Source organism: Anopheles coluzzii, chromosome 2 (genome assembly GCF_943734685.1).
Source record: "Anopheles coluzzii chromosome 2, AcolN3, whole genome shotgun sequence".
NCBI classification, from domain to species: domain Eukaryota; kingdom Metazoa; phylum Arthropoda; class Insecta; order Diptera; family Culicidae; genus Anopheles; species Anopheles coluzzii.
Window position 1 is genome coordinate 113,713,202 of NC_064670.1, and position 22,216 is coordinate 113,735,417.

At 46.4% G+C, this 22,216-nt stretch overlaps 4 protein-coding genes across 4 annotated transcripts; 1 reads left to right on the top strand and 3 right to left on the bottom strand.

Annotated features, from left to right (window-relative positions):
* Positions 1-1,522: 1,522 nt before the first annotated feature.
* Positions 1,523-3,371, bottom strand: LOC120961415 (pickpocket protein 28-like). The gene is made up of 4 exons (XM_049611184.1): positions 2,552-3,371; positions 2,389-2,489; positions 2,269-2,327; positions 1,523-2,205 (listed from the first exon to the last, which is right to left on the bottom strand). Exons 1-4 carry the CDS (start codon positions 3,369-3,371, stop codon positions 1,761-1,763), a joined length of 1,425 nt encoding a protein of 474 aa, XP_049467141.1. The 3' UTR covers positions 1,523-1,760.
* Positions 3,372-3,401: 30 nt separating this feature from the next.
* Positions 3,402-3,762, bottom strand: LOC120961414 (sodium channel protein Nach-like). Its single transcript, XM_040385128.2, has one exon. The coding sequence runs from the start codon at positions 3,759-3,761 to the stop codon at positions 3,402-3,404; it is 360 nt and encodes a 119-aa protein (XP_040241062.2). The 5' UTR covers position 3,762.
* Positions 3,763-4,564: 802 nt separating this feature from the next.
* On the top strand, positions 4,565-6,539 carry LOC120952136 (pickpocket protein 28-like). The gene is made up of 5 exons (XM_040371305.2): positions 4,565-5,554; positions 5,637-5,705; positions 5,770-5,870; positions 5,938-5,999; positions 6,079-6,539. The coding sequence occupies exons 1-5, from the start codon at positions 4,627-4,629 to the stop codon at positions 6,521-6,523; spliced, it is 1,605 nt and encodes a 534-aa protein (XP_040227239.2). The 5' UTR covers positions 4,565-4,626; the 3' UTR covers positions 6,524-6,539.
* On the bottom strand, positions 6,536-20,960 carry LOC120952135 (uncharacterized). The gene is made up of 12 exons (XM_040371303.2): positions 19,716-20,960; positions 15,888-15,933; positions 14,031-14,264; positions 13,867-13,950; positions 9,770-9,944; positions 9,616-9,699; positions 8,401-8,534; positions 8,175-8,311; positions 7,827-8,060; positions 7,593-7,755; positions 7,337-7,505; positions 6,536-7,267 (listed from the first exon to the last, which is right to left on the bottom strand). Exons 1-12 carry the CDS (start codon positions 19,730-19,732, stop codon positions 7,083-7,085), a joined length of 1,662 nt encoding a protein of 553 aa, XP_040227237.2. The 5' UTR covers positions 19,733-20,960; the 3' UTR covers positions 6,536-7,082.
* Positions 20,961-22,216: the final 1,256 nt, after the last annotated feature.

A 22,216-nucleotide genomic window follows, 5' to 3' on the forward strand; every position in this document is an offset into this window, starting at 1 on the left:
CTCATAAATGCATCAAAATGTTAATTTGCGAAAAAATCAACAATGCAGCATCCTAACTTAAAGTTAAACAACACATTTGAGAACATTTTTGGCATATCCTATAACAAATTTTACAAAAAGGTTCTCATTTTCAATCTCTCACTATAGAGCGTTACTTTTTCACTCCATAGTGAGACGGTGTTGGTTAGTGAGTTGATGTTAGAGGCAGATAGCTTGGATGATTTTTGTACCGTGTTGTTTTGTCCGCACACTTTGCTCCGACATAGCGATTAATCGATGTAGGCGTTGGACAAAAAACGACAAACCATAAACAATCATTCAAATATCGTCCATACGTGTATAAAGTTATGTAAGGCCGCAAATACACAAATTCAGGATCAGTACACCGTCGAAAACTCCGAACAGAATTGGCTAAATCAATCTAAATAATCCAGTGAAAACCAAATGACAGCATGTACGATAAAATCGTATCCAATGGAGCACTACTGCGGCCCTGAGTGGTCGCGTGGAGCCCCGAGAAAAAGAACTTGTCACCATTGAGAAAAAAAATGTGTATCGTAGTCCTTCTTTGACTTAGAATTCCAATTTTCAGATCGAAACTTCAGAAAAATCTTCATTTGTGTAATCGATGAACCAAATCTAATCCATATCCTTAATAAAGGATGCATATTCTCGTGAGATGGAACTTTCTTTTTGCGCATTAGCACCCCCCCCCCCCCCCCCCCCCCCTATCTAGCTTAACACTTCTTTCGCTTCTACTTCTTTAAAGTTTCGAGTTTTAACCTACCGAAAACTACCGATAAAATTTTGATACGCCTACCGAAAACCGCCAAAATAATCTGGCCACACTGGCTGCGGTAGAGAAAAACACAAAGTGGGTATAGGGACTAGGTGGGCTTATAGGTTTGGCGGGAAGGCCATATTGGACGAACGAATGACAGGAGGGGATTCGATTGTGATACGTAGTTTTTCACCCACACTACGACACATCATCCAAAATAGCCATTGGAATTCACACGCATACATCAACAAATGATCGAATCCCCTCCTGTCATTTCGTTTTCATTTTTCTACAGTACGGCTGTCAATTTGTTCGGGATAAGCCCACCTGTATAATAAACCCACTTTGGAAAAACACGACGAATGGGTGCTGCACCGTGGATTGCATACTTTGAGGCGTTTTCGGGTTGTCCGGTGAAAATATTGTGTCTAACCTTGTATGAAGAGTAATTTGATTTGAACGTTGGAGAGGAAAATCAAGTTAAAAATATCAATTTATATTCTGTGTTTATTAACAAGCCTTTAAAATTTTTACACAAGTGAAACAATATTAAACAGCTCATTTTAAACCTTTGCTGGAGGTAAAATTTATTTTTCCTATTTAAACAAATCACTATTTTCAAAATATCTGCATCTAATAATTATGTAAAAAATACGAAAACAATAAAAATAATCATTTCATGTTATAGATTCTGGCGTTTTGCGAGGCCAGCGAGGGATTTTCTGATTTAAAAAGGCAGGATATACTTCTTTATTCCGAATGGATGTAGTGTTTTCTTAAACACCAAACTTTTTATTTTAAATTATTATTAACGAGCTTCTTTAACAGTTTGTACTTTTAGTTTTTAACCGTATATGGGTGTTCTGGGCAGTTTGAGTTGAAATATTGATTCCGATTGTCCTTACATCTTATCCAAACATCAAAAATCTATCCTTTCGTTTCCAATAATCTTAATAAGTCCACCCTTTGCTTTGCTGCGTTATGGTATAATCTTCAGCTCATCAATTTGGTGCTGCTTCCAGCGCCTTGCGTCCGGATGGATCCTGTTCCCTATCGTCCACATCGGGTCACTATTGCTATTCAAAGCACGGGCCATAACTTCCCTGCGCCTAAAATATCCCATCGGCTGATGGCCCGGGTAGTCCACGTAGGAAATGGTACTAACTTTAGGCCCAACTGCTTTACCATTCCGGTTTCTCAGTGCGCTGTACACCGTGAAGGGAATCACGCCGAAAAGGAACAAACCCTCGATCAGGCTTAGTATGGATCCTCCAAAGCAGAGCCCCAGGATGCCGCCAAAGGTAGCGACGAGCGTCTGCCAGGTGACGAACGGTTCGCGCCTATACTTTAGGCAGTTGGTCGACCGAAAGTGCACGTGCAGCACACCGTATGCGGAAAAATTAAACTCTGGACTTGTGTTGAAAAGGATGTGGAGGAATTAGATAAAACATTTGGCAATTGGTAATGCAATTTGTGGCAACACTTACACGTAAAAGTCTTTCTTCGGGTTGGAGATAGAGTTCGTGATGGTGTGGACTTCGTTTTTCTGTCCAAATATACACAGATTAGATTATGTACGATTAGCTTTTTATCAAAATCTTACTCACCTCTATATTACAACTAGGAAAGCAACGACACTTAATGATGGACCGTTGCGTTGCCGTACCGATCATCTCCGCCACCTGCTCCGAGGTAAAGCTGACCCGATCTGCAACGAAGTAAGCTCTTCTTTTCATTTCATACTTTAAATTCACAGCCCACCGGAACTACCTTTCAAATCCAGCAGGCAGCCCAGCTCCCGGAACCCACAGATCGGCACCTTCAGCTCGGCCTGCAGCTCGACCGTCTGCTTGAACAGCGGAATGCACCGGCAAACGCTGGCCGTGTACCGCAGCTCACACTCGTTCATGCAGTTGCTGTACGTGTACGGTACGCCAACCGTACTATTACCTTCATCCTCAAACGCACAGCCACGCTTTTCTAGCGCAATGCTCCTCAGCGACGGGCTCGCCGTCACGAGCGTGGGCAGCACGGACACATCCGTCTCGGTGCCCCGCTGCACGATGGTCGTATAGTCGGAAAAGTCGGGAAAATCGAACGAGCGATGCACAAACACCTCGATGCCGTAGGAGAACCGGTTCGAGGCGGTATAGTACTGCTCGCCGATATCCATCAGCACGGAAAGTCCTTCCCCCTTGCCAATGCCCGTCACGTGGAGGCTTTCCTGGGGCGACGCTTCGCCCGGTTCCTTCGCGCGCGTAAACACCGGCTCCAGAAAGCGGTCCGCATTGAACGAGCAGCAGTAGCCGGCGAAGATTTTCGTCCGCCGAAACAGGGTACGACACTGTACCGGTTGCATTAGCCAGAAGCAGTGCACCAGCATCGTCTCGCACGGGGGTGCAACCTCGAATGCTAGCTGCTCCGTGTCGTATCCTTTCGAGCGGAGCTGCTCCTCTATCGCGACGATGCGCTGATCGATCGGACGTAAATCATTCAGCCGGGGCAGGGAGTAAATCACGTCTATCGTGTCATTTATATGCACTCCCAGCTTCGCTCTAGTGTTGGAGTGAAACGACATGTAAAGGAACATTTTTTGCTAAATTTGCTTCTTTACGAACACTTACAGCTTCGCTCCAAGCTCATCCGCCTTAGTAGAGTGTATCTTGTTAATGTTGCACAGCGTAACCGCTGGGAAAGCAATCAGCGACACCGGATAGGAGGTCGTCTCGATCGTGGTCAACGTGGGATTGCTCCGGAACTGGTCCCACGCCGAGCTGGAAAGGAAGAGCGTGAATCCCAAGCTTACTAACGCGATCACGCTCCACACGAACCGGAGTGGCGTGTTGCCCTTCGTTGCCTTGTTGCGCCCAATGTACCGCAGTCCATGGAGCGAAGAGTTTTCACAAAATATCCAAAATGTCTGCACGACTGTTTGAGATGCTAGCCGGAGCGCACTAGCAATAGACGGCGAGTGGGACATGTTTACGAAAATCCAACACCGGCAAGGATGAGCAAAGCCTCCTGCTAGCCGCGGTGTTATATACGAATGGCAGTGAGGATGAAATATTCACCATTCTATTGTGTAGCCGTTGTTCAACCTCATGAGGTCGTGAGTGATGTGATGTGACACAGATGTCGCACGTGAAGTAACATCCCGAACAAAACGCCGTGAATGCGCCTTTCAGTCAGCGCTTTTGTGAAAATGAATTAATTACATTAGTCAAACCCTTTCTATTTACGTGACACGATGTGACACTAAGTTGATTATTATTAAGCTAATATATCATCTATTTCTGTTTGGGAAAAAGGCTAAACAGTCCGACACCTTATCATCAGGACTGAGAACCTACCCATACTGCCCCACGTATTTCGGACTGTTTATATCCTTCATCATTTATTACAACCAACCAGGACATGCACCAGCTCACACCATCATTGAATTAACTAGCAGGAAATGCACATCGCACACTACACATCACCATTTAATACGACGTGTTCGTGCTGCATTAGTAATGCAGTGCCCCATCAAAACAGATGACCCGCCCCGAACGGATGTAGAACCTATATATATATAAGGATTACACAATGATTGCACCCAATCAGACATCTCCTTTCAAGTGCAAACCCGCGATGAACCTACGGCAAGTGCATAGAACCGTACGGGCAACGGTTCGCTCTGTAGTGCAAACGTTCTGCGAAAATACAAGCCTGCACGGGCTGCGCTACGTGTACGGGGAAGCTCGTACCGGAGCCACAACGACTCCTCACAGTAGAATGTTGCGCATGCTTTGGCTGCTGGTGTGTATGGTTTCTATTGGCTTTACCATGATTATGGGTATGATCGCATGGATGCGTTTCCGGACTACGCCCACGATCACCACGATCGAAACGATGACGTACCCGATCTGGAACATACCCTTTCCGGCGGTGACGGTGTGCAACATCAACAAGATAGACAGCCGGAAGGCGAGGATTATTATCGATCGACTGTGAGAATTGGGTTCTCTTCCGGTGTGTTGTTACTCTGTACCACAATCGCGCTCTTTCGTTGCAGAGTAAAGGAGTACGGGATGAGTGAAGCCAACGCCACCGGTCTGCTGATAGCTCAGGCTAGTCTCGTTAACTTTGAAGCCGTCAACACCAGCTACCTCGAGCTGGAATCCGTCCTGGGACGCATGGGCTGGAACCCGGACAAGCTGCTGCTAGAGCTTACGCAACCGTGCGAGGATCTGATCAAGGTTTGCTACTGGCTCGGGTCGGAGATACCCTGCTCGAAGATCATACGCCGCACACGGACCGACAACGGTTTCTGCTGCTCGTACAACGTGGACACGACGATGCAACCGTTGGTGCTGCAGCAAAATCAAAGCGACCCGCGGACACCCTACCGTCCGAGGCGACTGTCCGGCGCTGGGCGACATGTGGGGCTTTCGATCCTCATTGACGTCCAGCCCGACACGTACATGGCACCGACCAAGTCGTACTATGGGGCGGAGGTGTACATACACGATTCGAGCGACTTTCCGTCGGACGCCGACTTTGAGCATGTGGCACAGCCGGGGTGGGATGTGGTAATGTCCGTGATTCCACTACCGATCGAGAGCAGCAGCACGATGAACCAGGTGCCGGAAAGCATGCGAAAATGTTTCCTTCCGGAAGAGAGTGGCACAAACGGCAGTGATAGCTTCAATCTGAACGTCTGCATGGCGGAATGTCGTCTGCGGACGATACTGAAGCTATGCCACTGTGTTCCGTTCTACTATGCCGACCTCAGTCGAATATATGGTAAGTAGGAAGAATGTCGGATTTACGCGTGAGTTGCTATCAAGATATTGGAGGAATTGTTCGCTTTCAGGCATGGTGGAGGGAAGAGATGTCGAGATGTGTGCCCTGAAACATGTGGCTTGTTTGCACTATTTTAGAAGTAAGTAACACTGATCTTTCGTAGATGATATCGCAGGCTTCCTCAATGTATTGCTGTGCTCCAGGATACTTTTACAGCTTGCGCACGGACGACACCTTGGACCCGGAATTGGATGACGTAGAGTTTGGAATGGATTGTGATTGCAAACCACCTTGCTCCGTGTTGGTAATGAAGCAATCAATTGTAGTGGAAGTAATTAATCCAAAATGATCTCTCTGCTCTCAATTTCCAGAACTATAACGTGCAAACGATTGTGAGTCAACGGACGACGAAAAGCTTCATGTCGGCCAACTTGTAACTATTCATACATGAATTATAATGATAATGATGAGTCACTCATTCTGTAATATCTTCTCTCCCGTCTTTCCAACAGCGGCGGAAGAAACGTCTCCATGTACGCCACCCTCAACGTGCACTTTAAGGACATCTACTGCGTGAAGTACAAGCGCGACGCGTACATGACCTGGGACTCGCTGGTCGCGACCTTCGGCGGCATCTTTGGACTCTGTATGGGCGGTTCCGTGCTCAGCATCGTCGAGCTGGTGTACTACTTCACCATCAAACCGTTCACCGTGCAACGGGAGGCGAAGAGAGCGAAGCGCAAAGGAGGAAATACGCTCGTCCATCGTAAGGTTACCGTACTTCCGTACGCCGCACGGTGGGACGGGATGGCTCACCTTCCTGTGGGATATTTTTCCCGCCGCAATGTGCTGGCACGGGAACGAAGCGCCGGCAAGAAGCTGCCGGTGTGTGTGCCCCAGCAACCGGACATCATTGCTCGGGAGCCCGAAACGAACAGGATTTCCTTCATTTATTAACGTTGGAGGTACTTTACTCGACGAATGCTTATTATTTTATTTACAAAAAAAAAACTTCGTTTGCTTAATCCGCATAAACACGATACTCAATACAGGCTTGCAGTTTGTTAAGGAGGGAGGCGGCAGTCAAACGTCTTATCGGCTACGCGGCTAAGAATGTCTCTTACGCGGCATGTTAATGTTAAACATTGTACGATTTAAGGGGCAACAGAGATGCCTGAAGCGATGAAATGTATCCCACAAAAGTGTGGGACAAAAAGAAAATGATAGCATTACTGCTTATTTACACACGATGGAATATGAGGATTAATGGAAGGGAACAGATTGCCACCGGGCAGGACGGAACCACAAGCCACAAGCGACACCTAACTGTGGGAGAGTTTGTCCCGTTTGTTTCGCTTTCCTATCAGACTATCAATCTTACTCAAGTAACAGTCGGCAAAGTGCCACTACCATTGCCTTATCAACTGAACGATTACGACTAAGTTGTAGCGCTTGTGTTATGATTATGATGATGATTGGATGCATTTGAACGATTGATCACTCAGCCCGCGTCAGCTCAATCCAGCTGTGCCTTATGGCCGACGTAGTTGTCGAAGAAGGCGGCATCTTTCTTGCGGTGTCGCAGCTTGGCGCACGCCGCCAGCAGCGAGCCACCGAGCACGCACAGCAGCACGCAGCAGGTGGCAAGCAGGGCGGACAGGACGGACGTCTTCATGCACGTTTCCGACATATCTTGAGGTTCTGCAGGGCGACACGGAGTTAGCGTTTAGTGGCGTGAGCTACAAAAGCAACTTCCTGTGCTGTACTTACTGGCAGAGGTGATTGATTCCTTCTTCGCCCGGGCTTCCTCATCTTCCTCCTGCAGTACGCGAAGCGCCTGGAATAGGCTAATGTTGTCCGAGAGTGTGGTGTTGACCTGCGGTTGAACGGCCTCACGCTTCGTGACGCCCTTTAGATTTCTCCAGTGGCAAGGTTGACTCTGGTGTGTGCGAAAGTGAGGAAACCCCTAATTAGCAACACGAACTGTATCGGCCAATGTATCATTAGATGACGTTGGCAAACCTACCGGACACCGGCCGTGACACATGCGCACGTCACACTCGATGTACAGGGCGGGCGATCCTGTGAAGCGGAACGTTTTCATGTACGCGTACACCTGCGTCTCAAACACGCCCGTATCGGACCAGCTGCCCCGAAAGCGGGAGATGAGCTTATCGTCCACCGGACAACTAGAATGTGGGGAAGATGTCAGAATAAGATCTCCATCGCCACCGGTAACTCAAAGACGCTCTTCACTTACCCATACTCATCGATCAGCTGTATCCTTTTGTTGGCCCCGTTGTGCGCAAAGCAGTCATTTACCACGATGTCGAACCCATCGTACTTGCTGCGCATGTAGATGATGAGCGTGAGCGGATCGCCGACACGTACCGGCCCCGTTACCCGTGCACCGTTCGTACCGTAACCGTTCCGGATCTCCATGTAGCACTCGGGCGGGCTGAGCGTGAACACTACCGGGTTTCCCGTTGCAACTCTGTAACCGTTCGAGGGGGGGGGGGGGGAGGGATGGTGGGAGAATAGAACAAACAACACGGTGAGAAGGAATGATGTGATAAGATGACACTGCATTGGCACACGACCGACTTACTCGACGTCGAGAAAGGGAAAGGTGACCGTTTTCCAGAAATCGTAACCATACTCGCAAGTCACCTTAAAGTGCTCGTCAAACTCTTCCTCGATCAGTGGATTGTACTGCACCGTCACTGTGTTCCACATAAAGTTTTTCTGCAACCGAGATAAGAATGTTGGGCGCACGGTTTTTGAGTAAAGTATAGTCATGGGCATGGTGGTTTGGTGAATCACTCGGCACGTACCGTTGGGTTCTTGCGACTATCCTCGCCGATCGCATTCTTTCCCAGCGTTCCGCAACGGTTCAGCTGGATGAAGAACTCGTAGTAGTCGCGCCCGGAACCGTTGATGTACATGCAGTCGGGATCGTATGCATAGCCTACGGGGTGGGAAGATGATTGTAAACGCATTAGCTACACCGACGCTTGTAGGACACTTTTTGCGCCAGATCACGTACGTGTTTTATGGGTTAATGCAAAAAACGGGGGGTTTGTGTTAATTCGTGTGTTAAGTTCCGTAATGCTAAGCAAATGCGATACTAAATACGATAGCAAAATCCTTTCGAAATGAAATTCCGTTCAGTCATCAAACGTTGGGAGTAAGAGCACGAAGACCTAAAAGACTCATAGAGTCATCGTGTTCAACACCGTTCTTCAACATTCTTTTTAGACGTGAAGATCTTGAACTTGAGACGACGTTGAACTCTACCCTTTACTTGAGCATGTTGTACTAGATCTTAGCATAACATCAAATAAATTATTTCTTTTACCACAGATACATCATCCTCCAACAACGAGATTTGCGTGTCCATTGAGCATTGCATAATATTCATTATTTATGCGACCCTTGAGTACATTCGGTGCGACCCGTGACCCTTTGTGCTAAAATATATTTTACACTTCTGTGCCTATGTGCTTTGATTATTTGATTATTAAACGCATGTTCTGGCTCTTTTATATAGAAATGTGAGTAAGTTTATTAATATAACGAGATTGAAATCAACTGTGCTCTTAAGTTATTTAATATTTAATAATATTTTCAATAGTTTTGATGTGTAAGCGCAAGTGTTTGTAGCTCCCTGTAACTCGATGTTCAAAGTGATTGCATCAGTATCGAAAAATTTAACATTATTGAGGATAGCTTTTTTATAGAGACTTTGAGCCAATTGACCTCATTCGCTTCTTTTTTGAGGATAGCACACTCTCACGAGTAAATATATAACTATTTTGTAAGTTTTGAGTAAGCCAAATTAGTTTGACATCGCTGCCATAAAGTATCACATGCTTCGAGCTCTGTGACCTTAAGACATTTGAAGATGCTTGATTAATTTACAGATAAGCCAGGTTTGATATCAACCATAGTACAACTAAATGTCTTGTTCCTGTGGATGGCTTGCAGCCGAATTCTCAAATTAAGTTAAGTTGATGACATAAAACATAAACAATTTCACCATCACTTACCGGATGAGTAAAGAAGTCCATTGAATGATCCATTAAAGCCAATACGAATCTTCATGTAATCGTCCTGACACTCTGCTTCGATATCTGAGAATAAAATAACATAATTAAGAACACACATTTCCACCAAAAACCAAAAGCGAACCGAAATACTCACGCTGGACACGGGTGTTGTTGAAGCGATAGCGCCGATTGTAGTCCCTGTCCCAGGGATCCGGACGCCAGGCAGCATCGATATCACCCCCGTACACCGGCGGTGGAGGCAACCGGGGATGAGAGGATTGCAGCGCAGTCAGAGGTATGTAACCGGACGTATCCGACACGTAGACGACCTGATGATGATTCAAATGTGAGGGGTAAATACGGAGACGTAAGTTCAAGCGAAACTCCCCCAACGACGCATGTGTGCCATCGTCCCCCTCGGTTGCCATTAGCTAAGCGACAACTCGCGTGGCAGGCGGAGATCACTATCAGCGATAACCTTCTACCCACTACTAACAAACGTTCAATTAATTGCTCGTGGAGCTGCTGGTGTTCGGTGTCTAGCCTGCGGTGACTAGCTTTCGGTGCTCACGGACACGCCATTTCGAATGCTGTTGAACCTTTATGTTCAGCTGAGAGAGAGAGAGAAAGAAACACCGCAGGCCCCTGTCGAAAGGCTCCCTGGAGCTTGCTCGAGGAAGGAAATTGCGTCAGGAGTGTGGAACAGTTTTCCAATTCCAACCACCACCGGTCGCGCTTTTACATGCAGCTCCACCGCCGGACCTTGAGCTGTGACGGAACGAGCTGTCGGTGAACGCAACCGCACCGTTCGCTCGGTAGGGCGTGAAATTGATGGCACTTTTCCGACAAATAAAAGTCATCGGCATTCCACATTCCGACGCTGGCAGTGCGAAATTGCTTTCCATCCTCACCGGAAACCGGTCGACACACCGATCCTTGATGCTGTGCGAGGGGCGCATGTTGTCACCGAAATTCGCGCATCTGGTGTCTTCATACTGCGAGTGTCTTAACCCACAAATATTTGTGTGTGTGTTTATGCTTCGTACGCGAAACGGTAACCTACACGCATGAGGAACGACGAAACCGAAAGTAAGAAACGTCCCATCGCCCAACGCCCCTGTGCGAGCGTTTTCTTTTCAGGTTTTTCCTTTGCACTGCACACACCCAAACACACCCAACACACTCACGTACTGTTCGGCCTCTAGGCCCGTGCTGTTGGCCAATTTTCTTGGCCACAAATTTATCTTTCCAATCAGAATAGCACCGAAACCTTCATTTCGGATGCGCGGCTTCAGCACGAGGCCACCACGGTATGGCATCTTGGGCACCGTGCGTTCACGACACGGCTGTTAATTAAGACGGTGGGGGTGTGAGGCGGCATGGCAGTGTGGAATGTGGCCCGCCTTTTGTTTGTTTTCGCCAATAGCTCACTAGCCACGGACGGGGTAGGGAGACGGCTCATCAAACATGAGCGCGGGAACACGGTTTACTGCTCGTGTTTAGTGTTGTATCCGAGGGGGCTCGCTTAAAGTTCACCCTGGACCTCGGTTTAACGCCTCCGATTTTCCGATGGCAGCAGAACGTACGCGTGACGAACATTCTAAGATTGTGTTCTGTTTCTTTCTGTGTGCAAGTTCCGATGCGTTTGACGAGTTCTCTCTCTCTCTCTCCCAGCTCCCACGTTAGAGGGCCCTGCGTGACAGCTTCCGGCACGGAACTTTATTCTGAAGCAGCATTTATTGGCGTTTTGTTCTTTTGATTAACCTGCGTTGTCCAGCATGCTCAAGGTGTCGCTTCTTCCTGCATTAAGCCTCAGCACCTCACAACGGCAAATGCAAATGAAACTGTTCCTACTTCCTTGACGCTTGAAGCATTTAATTTGCATTCAAGCCCTGCTCAACTGCAGGGTTGCGAAACCAGCGAATCGCGGCACATAAAACCCATCATACCGTTTTGGTATTTTTTTGTACAAGGGGTTTGTTTTTCTTAATGCATTTAAGTGTGTCAACTACTCCACCGCTCGACAAAGACAAGGGTGACAAAACTAAAATGATACGTTCGTAAGGCGGTTCACAACCGTTGCGTCAATTCCCGTTACAGTGTTTGACGCGCGCCAGAAAGAACCACTGAACGGAACAGTGAGAATCGATGCCAAGAATGCTGCACTTTAGATGGGTATCTTTGTGATGCAGTAAAAGTGCACGTGCTGTGGGGCAGTGTGCAGCAGTTAAATAAAGGAATTATTGCAACGCGAACCAGAGACACAAGCAAAAACCATATTCAGAAGAATTAGGTCATTTTTTAAATAAAAAAGATTCTGGAAGGCACGGAACGACATTTACTTTATTGAAAGAAAACCTTAAGGAACCTTAAGTCCAACGATAAACTGACCCTATACCTTATATCAAAAGATGTTGAATCTTTGATGAAGTGAAGCTTGCTTGGGATTGTTCCCCGGGAAACAGTCGTCTACTTGTACGACTTTACAACAAGCCCGTCATGAGGTTCAAACTCATGTCCTCAGAATCTCAATCTCGATTTTGATACGTTTGGCGCACTTTCTAGACACCTTATGATGCTTCTTCTTCTATTTGGCGTAACGTCCTACACGGACATGCCGGCCTATACAGGCTTTCGAGACTTAAAACATTACCACCGTAGCCGGATAGTCAATCCTTGCTACGGGGGGACGGTCCATTCTAGGATTGAACCCATGAACCCATGACGGGCATGTTATTGAGTCATTCGAGTTGACGACTGGACCACGGGACCGCCCCACCTTATGATGCTATGTATCACTTAATGTATGATCAGATATAGCCCAGAAGATAAGATAAGATAAGGTAGATCACGTATATAGCCAAGAAAGGATGCTAAACGTATCAGATCATATGAAAACCCCTTTAACATGTAAGGTAGGTTTAGAGCGGTACAAATGTTGAGCTAAATAAGCTAAAGATAGCTTAATATGTTTGAACCTTAACCAACAGCACAGTAGTTGTGAAAAAAAAAATCATTCGGAGTAGAACCAAACGCTTTAAAATGTGAATAAAAAGCCATTGCATCATTGAAATGATATCCAATTAGGGTTTAAATAAAGCAGATCACGACAGTGAGATGGATATTACTACATAAAGGCTTTAAAAGACAAATCAGGGTTTCATAATTCTTACTTCTAGCAGAAAAAACGACGATAATGAAAGCTCATGCTGATGAAGATCTAGTGCACCGATCTCCCAAGACTTTTGGCTTTGAAAGTTATATAATAAAAATAAAATCCAACGGTACACCTCTAAAGGATACAATTAAACGCACAGTGAACAGAGGAACGAAACACCGAAACCCCTGTACCAGCAATATGTTTAAAACACCTCATCGAGTGTGGTCAGCAGCGACAGACAAACGTCTTACAAATGGCATTGTTACCACTCTCGGCATGCCTTTCGGTGCTCATTGATTGTGCAGAAGAAACCAAAAAAAAAAGAAGCCTGATGCTTTTTACACAAAACAGAACATAAAACTCCCAAACTCGGGACCACCGTCCCTCCCCGCAAAGCACTCTCTTCATAAGAGCCTCATTCTTTCAGCCCGCAGGTACGCAGCACACGAAGACGCGCGTTTGCGTTTAGTAAAGCACACTAAACCACCGGACCGGAACTAAGATATGCGGCTGTCCGGGGGTGGTGTGTTTTTTATGCTTCTGTGTGTCTGTGTGATTTTCCTCCTTATGCACTCAACACAGTTTTATTGCAACCGGGCACGATTGTCGATTGGTTGGCGCGTTCGGCTTATGTAACAAGCCACACACGCGGTTAGCTCACTGACCGTCCGGCATCGTCTGGGCAGCTCAGGGGGCTTTTTTTGTTGTAGATATGCCCTCTTCATTGCTGCACCACTTTGCCCTGGTTAATGGACGGGAATGACCCGCGCGCAGGGAAGTGTATCAATTATAGACTCTCGCTTTCGGAACCACTGCTCGATCGCTTGCAGTTTTTTTTTGATCATCTCCGTCAGCTGGCCCCATTGGCACTACCCGTTAACAGGTGAGTGGAAAAGGATGCACCGGCAAACAAAACCAACAGTATTCACACCAGTCACAGTCGGTGGCAGATGATGACGGTGCGGTTTAATCCGATAATCGTGCTGCCAGCTGCCGTGTGGCACACCTTGGCCGTGACGCAGTGACACAGATTCGCCAGTTCGTTGGGGGGGGGGGGGGGGCTTGCCGTTGCGTCGGTTTTGCGGACTTACCGGTTCGCTGCCCTCGTGGGAGAGTGCCTCGCGCGAATTGTTCGCATTGTCCAGCGGTGTCGGCTGCTGCACGACGACATTTTTCTGGCGAAGAGCGCGGAATGGAATGGAAAAATCAAATTTGTCATCTTTTGGAATCGAGTGAGAGAGGCGCCACAACTTACCTTGCCACCGCTAATGCTGCCCCGCTTGCGCTGCACTTTCGGTGCAGCGGTGGAGGATGGGTTGATGGTGACCGTCGCGTCCCGGACCGGGTTGGTACCGGTGGTCAGCGCTCCTGTTGGTGCGGTTGAGGGTAAACCGGCCTGGTTGGTGCTGTTGATGGGCTGCTGAAAGCTAACCGGCGAGATGGTGGTGATGCCGGTAACGCCGCTCGCTAGCTGCAGGATGCAGAGTGTCTGAAGAGGGGAGAGAGGCACATTTGTATGAAAAGGGAAATAATTGGTTCCAAGACCAAAAATGTGCTAGTAGAATGGACATATATGTAGCTGATATACTGTAAAAATATCTTCATAATACTATGAAGCATTTGGGATATCATTCGTTGATCAAGACTTAGTATAGAAACGCAGAAAACACTCGCCAATACACCACAAACTTGTGCACAAGTATTCTGCACTTCTCCACCTGGCAACAATTTTGTCAACAAAACTCATTTGCCTGAGCAATAATCAATATTAAAGAAATGCTCAATGTTACCTAATCGTGAAGTTAAAGTCTCGAATGCTTGTATAGGCCGGCATGTCCGCGTAGGTCGTTTACGCCAAATAGAAGAACCAATCGTGATCTACATGTCAGATTTGCTACCAAAAAATGTATACTGAACATAAATGAATGATTGCTCGTTATGCGAGATCTTAGTCATTAAGAGAGGTATTTGTTGAGTATTTAGATTTGCTCGTTATGCGAAAACTCGGTACTAAAAGGTACTCGTTATGAGAGGTTCCACTGTATTATTACACTTTACTTTTCGAAGCACTACAGACAAAATGATAAATGCAACTTCAGGCTAACTAATGCATCACGTACAGCTTATTTCCAGAATTAAACATTAGCTTATCGATTTTTCATATTGTATCGTTTTAATTCTGGAAATAAACTCTCTCATGAATAAAAAAAACTCAGGAACTAATAAGGAACAGGATAGGATAAAATTGATAAATTTGAGCTCCATTTTACTCCACAGAAAATTAATTGTTTTAAGCAACCAGAATAGATCAAAATTGCTCATATATTAAATGTATTTGGCTGGTGAAATTACGGCATTCGACCAACAATAATTTTCGAGAATCTCTAACGTCTTTCGAACGCATTTACCGCACATCTCGGTAACAGACTGTACACTAGCCTACACGTGAGCAGCTTATTGAATCTTTGTCTCATAATTTTAATCTATCTAGTAATACAGTTTGATTCCATCTGTTCTTATTTTATTTTTAGTTTTAAGACTTTTACTGTATAATACATTTTATATTTTTTTAAAATATTTCTTTAATAATTCATTTTATGCTAGATTCCTGTTCTTGACAAATTGGTATGAACATCTTTTTGATGCAAACAATTACACGACAAAGTTGCCCTACATTCCCTCTACAAATATTAAGGACTGTAGAAAGAGCATTGCTTTAACATGGGATTACATTTATACTTTGCTTTTATTATAATAACTTTACTTTGTCTTTCGATTGTAGCGTTCTTTTTGAATAAAAATGTATTTGAAAAAGAAATTGAAAAAAATCCCTAATTTTAAGACACCGAAATACAGTTCTTCAATGCAATTCAACGTGAAATATCTAAGCTTCTCCTGAAAAAATGGTCTACACAGCGGGAGCATCGGAATGAGTTGCAGCTTCGACCGTCCCAAGTTTGCCTTACTAATTCATTCCATGCACACACACACAGGCATGCAAGCACTCGATCGCTACGGCTGGATGCGTCGGGTGGATGGGTAAAGTGTATCGGCTGCTGGTAGTAGAAAACCACCCACTCTCCCTTTGCTTCGACATGAACTAATAACTCACCTGTGCCGCCACGATGATGAAAGCACACCGGCCCAGATGATGTAACCTGCGAAAACAATGAGAAATATTTGGCATATTAGATCGCATTGAACTCTTTTTCCTGCTAGCTTTTTGATCGGTCGACCCCGGAGCTGATCTCGCTCGGAAGATCAGCGAGACGGGGAACCGGCCGCCAAGGGCCACGAAGAGAGAGAAAAAATGGGAATACGAACGCAAAGGTGGGCTTTGCTTTTACGACAGTGCGCTTGCTGGCAGGCGCGATTCATGCCGCGATAAGCCGGTACGCACGGATTTGTGTGAACAAGATCAGGTACCGGAGCGCATCGGTCAACCCCCTCCCGAGCTGCATTAATCGCGTTGCGTTTTCCCCGCCTATCCCCCCCCCCTTTAGCCTTTGCTGACATCTGCAGCTCCACTATGACCCAACCGACGTTTCAAGCGCGGGACGTTTATTGGGCGGATATTATCCAAGATTTTTATGATCCCCTTGTCTGCCGACCCTTTTCGGCTGCAGCTTCCACCCGTTGCTGCAATGCGAAATGGCACAGGAAGGGTAATTATTCATTGAAGAATGAAAAAAAAAGTGGGCAAGCAAATAGCAAACGCTGCCAGTTGCTGATTGACGTGCCCTGCTGCTGCTGCTGCTGCATCCGTAGAAAGTGCTGGTAGGTGAAGCCATGTTTTCTTCTCCCCATTCACGTCCCCAAATGCTATCGAATGCGCCACCACCAAATGTGCAATCAATCATTGCGAACATTGAGGCACGCGGCACGTCCCAAAACCCGATGTGCGGTGTGCTCAACGGGATCGCTGCCAACACACGGCGGGCAAACTGTCCCATCGCTCAATCGGACGGCACCGGGACGGCACCGAAGAAAATCCAAGACCACACAGCCCAACAAACAAATTGCTGGGTTGGGAGGGCTGCATCCCCCCCCCCTGCATTTGCTGCATTTGATTACCCACTTTTCCAGGACAATTTTCCAATCGGGCGCGGTTAGGCGGTTTGACCTGCTTCCGCACAGCCGGAGCCCATAATTCAACAGTGCCGTGCGACACAGCAGCGACATAACTGCTGCGTTTCGTTACACCACCGCATCCGCATAATCGTAAAACAGAACAAATTACGACGCCGGTTCGTACGGTGCCTGCCGCCAAGCGCCCACGCCGAGTGTAAAAAGAACGTGCCGCCGTTCCGTTCTTTTAACGCCGCTGTGTGCGCGAAGAAGCTGTAAGCGCGACGTGCTGGAAAACGTCAGAGTATTCTTGTCTTAGAAAATCCATCGAAAAGGGCTGACGATAAGCTGGAGCAGCTATTATGTGCTGTGCAGGAATGCTTATATTTAGGTCATTCGGCCGTTTTTGTTTTGTCTTATCAAACCAACGTTTCGGTATCGAAGGCAAATGCCTTTGGGCGCATAATTTACACTCGGAACGATTTTCGAGGCGTTAAATGGACGGGCAAAACCACGGCGGGAATAACACAATGCATTTTTGCTTAGCTCAGGCGGAAGGTGTTGATTGTAAGCCTCGTCATAAGCTCGTGAGATAATTTTGCGCTCCGGCGAAAAAGATACAAATCTCCTATCGGACAGTCGGACGGTTTTGCATGTGAAACCGGATATGCGCCGTTTAGCCTTATTGCTAGAAGCGTAATAAACGCTCGATTTGAATTTTTAGCTTTAAAAAGAGGAAAACAAGTTCTTAACAAGTCATTTCTTTTCGATACCACAATATAAAAACTCTTTCTCTCTTTCTCTTATTGATCTTTTTCGTCCTAGATAGCCGACCACCAAATGGCGTCGTGAGCAAGTGGCTGCTCTTTCATTTCAAAGATGGTGGGTTCGATTCTACCCTGAGCACGACATAGTTTCCCTTTGTCTAATTATCGGACAAAGAAAATTAATGCAATAATAAAGCTAGCCCAAAGTATGATTTGCCACACACAGAGCTCTCCGGAAGTGTATGTGTTTGCTAACTGTGGTGGTGCCAGCAGGATAGCTTTTTCCATCTTTTATTGCATCCGCCGTACAGGACCCCTCCTGTGATTACAGCGATCGTATAATATAGTTAGCTCTATCAGAGAGCCACCCCTTGAGTGGCTGTTAAATGCGACCTTAATCTAATTCACTCTCCTCATCCGCACGTCATCATCGGTGTGTCTTAATCCGGCATCACTAAAAAAACGTAAAGCAAAAAAAAACACACACACAACTTCAAAAGCTCCACCACTTCCCACTTCATCTCGCTCAGACGGGCAGAACGCCTCATCCGAGTTCCTTTATGTTTCTGAGCGGTTGTTGTTTTTTCAATTACCGCAGCACGTCAATTCATTTCCGTTGCAATTGCTGCGGTTTGCGCAGCTTTGGCGCATTTCTTTTGATGAGCGGATGAAGCCATCTGTTCTGGTGGGTTTGGTGGGAGGATTTGGGGTGGATTATAGAAGAATCCTCCTGGGGGGAGAGACACCATGAAGTGGTGGTAAGTTTAATCTGCTTTGTCTTGTTTTTTTTTTATAATTGTAACGTTCTAACCAGCAGTTAGCAGTAAATGGAAAAGAGGAAAATTAATAGAATAATCTGATGCTGATGAAGGCAAAGATGTCGTTCTATAAATAGAATTGTTTTTTTGAATATTCAACAAGCTTTTCTTTTAAAAATAAGCAAATATTAATTTTAGGCTTAAGACCTCTTAAATATTGTCTAAAATTTTTGTGGAATATTTCTAAATTTTCCAAAGATAACACAACCTGCAATTTTTATGCCTCTCATATTCTTCGATGTTGTTCAATATCTAGCGGTACAGCGGGAAGATTGCAATCATCTGCTTCACCAACCGTTTTTTCCTTTGCAATGGAACGATGCAATCGATCCGAGCCAACAGCGGGGAAAGCGCGGCACAAGTTATTCGTTCTAACACAAATCGCTGCTAGAACGTACCAGCACCAACCAGCAAACGGTTCGATCTAATCCAGCTCTAAGCTCACACCGACCAACAACGGGCGGAGATAATCGGTTCTGCTCATCCGCTCGAAATTTCCCCCCGAACGCGAGCATTTAATTGGGTACTAACGAAAATCGAACCAAGTACCGCGGTTTAAAGAACTCGCGGCACCTGTTCTAGCTGGATTACTCGCCGAAGATGCTCGCTTAGGGAAGGGAGCAAGTTATAAAGTACTGTTAACATAATTCGAATGATGTTTGGGGTTCTGGGGTGGGCCGAACCAAATGTGCGAGACATCGGATGGGTAATGATGCACGGTATGATCCGCGAACGGTGGTGGCGACAGCGGGCGCCTTTTTACATCTCTGTTTGCTGCACAAACGGGGCCAATTAAAACTGTATCCTATTCGCTATGGTTCCGGGAATGTTTTCCCGTCTCAGAACGGAAGTGTAGAAGGCAAGGCTGCGCTAAGATGTTTTGCTTGTTTTTTTTTGTTTAAATCCTAAAACAAAGGAACGAGCATTGTTTTAAAACGTGCGTGAATTAATTATAAAATATCGAGAACAAGCTTTTTCATTTGCTTTTGTTGTAAGCAGGACAGTTGGGCTGTTTCTGACATGCGATCATTTCGTATTCTATTGAGCGATAGTAATCTACAACCGTCCTAAACGTACTCATTAGCATTAAGCTTAACGCTCGAGTTTAAAGCTTAAGCCCACCTTTACGAATCAAACAACTTAAATGCGCCCACGGCGGCGAACCTTCCCCCGGACCAACCAACCGATCGCACCAAATCTACGTAAAATGATGCCCCAAAATGGAACGATGATTAAACATTAGCAGAACGTTAGCTCTCCACCCTGGCTTATGCTCGCTTTACTTACCTGCTGGATTGAGTCATTTTGTTCGCTTCGATTCGATGTTTTCCACAAACCGTTGAGCCAAACCGTAAATCAAACACCCAAGAACTGCAATCTTTTCTCCTTCCACAGCTTCCCTTCAACGGCACACACCCTTCCTGCTTTCTTCACCTAGAACCGATTTACTCTTCCGGGGGAAGGAATGCTGTCGCCACACATAAACACACGCACACAAACCGTTCTACAAATTGTGCACACTCCCGGTGTTCAAATGTGTGCGCCTCTCTTTGCGGTAAAGCCTTTCGCGCAGGAGAAAATTATTGTCTTTTAAATCGTCACCATCAGCGAACCCACCGTCACCGTGGGTAGGGAGCCGTCATCAACGCACAACGGCATCGCACCTAGCGCACGAAGAGCGGAGCGTGACGAAAGCTTAGTCTTGGTCGGTGAAGCGGTCTTTAGAAGGTTCTGTTGCGTTCGGCTGCACCGCTAGAACACTTTTCACCGTTTTGCACCCCGCACGTGTAGCAACACTGCGACAGCGGAACCTCTTTTTGTTTGAAGAAAACTGTGTTGGTTTAGGGTTTTTTTTTGTTCGCACTTCTTTCAACTTCAGTCACAATCACAACCAAAACGACACACCAAACGGCAGTTCGTTAAAATTAGTACGCTCCGTTCCCGAACGCTTCCAAATCTCTGGTTCTATTCTGCAGCGTTTGCATTTCTCTCGTTCTCTATCTCTCTCTCCCTGCCAATGAGTGATGGCAAATAAATCAATCGCCTAGCAGTCCGGGCCCGTTCGTAAGGGATGCGGATTTTCACTTTTCATTGACGTCCTTCACACACACCGTGCCGCCGTGCACATTCACCGTGCGATAGCCGCGTCCAACCGCTCGGACACTACACAGGCTCGGTAATTTATTCACACCCATACACGGTTTTGTTTCACTGCACATCCACAAACAAGACGACGCGTGGGGTTCGCGTTTCGCTGGTCGGCAGCGTATTGCACAACAGCCGCTTGGACCGGGACCGTCAAACTAGGCTAGCAGTAGGCTAGCCCCCCAAACTGGCGCCAAAAAGGGTAGAAGCAGCGGTTCGTCGTTACCGCCAGCGCGCAAGTCTTTCGATGTCTTTCGAGGCCCCTACACTGTTCGACACCGTTCGTTCGCTTTCGTCGCTAGTTGGGATTTTGGGGTGGAAAATGCTCATCCGCACCGATCCGCACTCGCTCGTCGCCGGCACACAACTGCTGCGCTGGGTGGCGACGCCGAGCGAAGAAAACCTTCCCGGGCCACCCGCTCACCGGAGGGTGGTATCCGGAGCACGCGAGCGCTAATCGGTAGCCGCTGGTGGTGGTGGTGGGATCGGATTGGCGGTTTTCGCGCCCCGCCGTTGTTGTTCTTCTCTCATTTTCTTTGCCATTGGAAAATGAAGGGCGGAAATGACGCTACGGTGAAACGATGAATGGAACAGTGCTTGCAAGGGGGGGGGGGGGGGGAGGAAAACGGGGGACTAGTTTGCCGAAGCGTTAGGAATGCTTATGTTTTTGGCATGTAGCGACAAGCTTGCAATGCTGGTTGAACAAATTAAAACATGTAGCTGGAAAATTCATCATTCGCATTATCATTCGACAACCACCGATTGGGACAAGTGAACTTGATGCATGAATCGAATTGTATCCTTAATTCTTCTGACTAACGGGGGTAAATCGATTCTTTACTTGAATGATTCATCTTTGAAGATTCGTACAAAGAATTCCTCTCGAAAAATTCACGCATCACATTACTATTTAATGTCTGTTGAAGATGTATAATCAGAAGGTAATTAAAGAAGAGCTCCAAGACACGAAGATTACCAAATGAATATTTACTTCCAATCAGCTTAAATTTTATACAAAAGCGATAAAAACTTATTGAGCAAATCGTTTAAATTTTACAAAATAATTCATTCGACGCATCACAACGCAATCCAAAAATGTGTGACAAAAATGCAACAAACGCTGACCCAGTGCTGCGATTAGCTAACGGTATCATCATCAGCATCATCAGCAAACAGCTGTCGAAACCACGCTAGCTCACAAATTTATGATAATAGCGGTGGCAGCACGCGAAATGCAGCAAAGTAAAAGGATAAACCACCTAAAACGGAGTGCATGAAACTGTGGGCGGGCTGTTTCGACTTGACCTACGGAGTAGGTAGCATCTAGAAGGAAAGAAAAAAAAACAAGTCCAATGCCACCACCACAATCACTTTTCTATGTTTATCAATCACTCCCAGCGTCCTCTTCATCTGTTTTTCATCCTTTTTTGCACAACTATCTCGCACACGCACGCACTTTGTTTCCTGGCGTGATCGTGATCGATCTTCTCACGATTGCGCTCCCTTTGTGAACGGGTGAGTGATGAGTTCGTTCGAACAACATTTCCCATCCTTCCGACGGTTTCACGTACAGCACGGTGACCGTATAAATTTTCCATCCAGCGCACAGCAGCAACGTTACGCGTTACAAAACGCCTGCCCTG

Coding starts and splice junctions, on each gene's coding strand:
- LOC120952135 (XM_040371303.2), bottom strand. Junction 8,535..9,615: donor TGGACTTCTTTACTCATCCG/GTAAGTGATGGT, acceptor CCCACCCCGTAG/GCTATGCATACGATCCCGAC. Junction 7,756..7,826: donor CAGCTGATCGATGAGTATGG/GTAAGTGAAGAG, acceptor CCCACATTCTAG/TTGTCCGGTGGACGATAAGC.
- LOC120961414 (XM_040385128.2), bottom strand. CDS start 3,761: ATGTCCCACTCGCCGTCTATTGCTAGTGCGCTCCGGCTAGCATCTCAA.
- LOC120952136 (XM_040371305.2), top strand. CDS start 4,627: ATGGATGCGTTTCCGGACTACGCCCACGATCACCACGATCGAAACGAT. Junction 5,706..5,769: donor TTGTTTGCACTATTTTAGAA/GTAAGTAACACT, acceptor GCTGTGCTCCAG/GATACTTTTACAGCTTGCGC. Junction 6,000..6,078: donor AGCTTCATGTCGGCCAACTT/GTAACTATTCAT, acceptor TCTTTCCAACAG/CGGCGGAAGAAACGTCTCCA.
- LOC120961415 (XM_049611184.1), bottom strand. CDS start 3,371: ATGTTCCTTTACATGTCGTTTCACTCCAACACTAGAGCGAAGCTGGGA. Junction 2,490..2,551: donor CTGCCTGCTGGATTTGAAAG/GTAGTTCCGGTG, acceptor ACTTCGTTGCAG/ATCGGGTCAGCTTTACCTCG. Junction 2,328..2,388: donor TTCCTAGTTGTAATATAGAG/GTGAGTAAGATT, acceptor ATATTTGGACAG/AAAAACGAAGTCCACACCAT.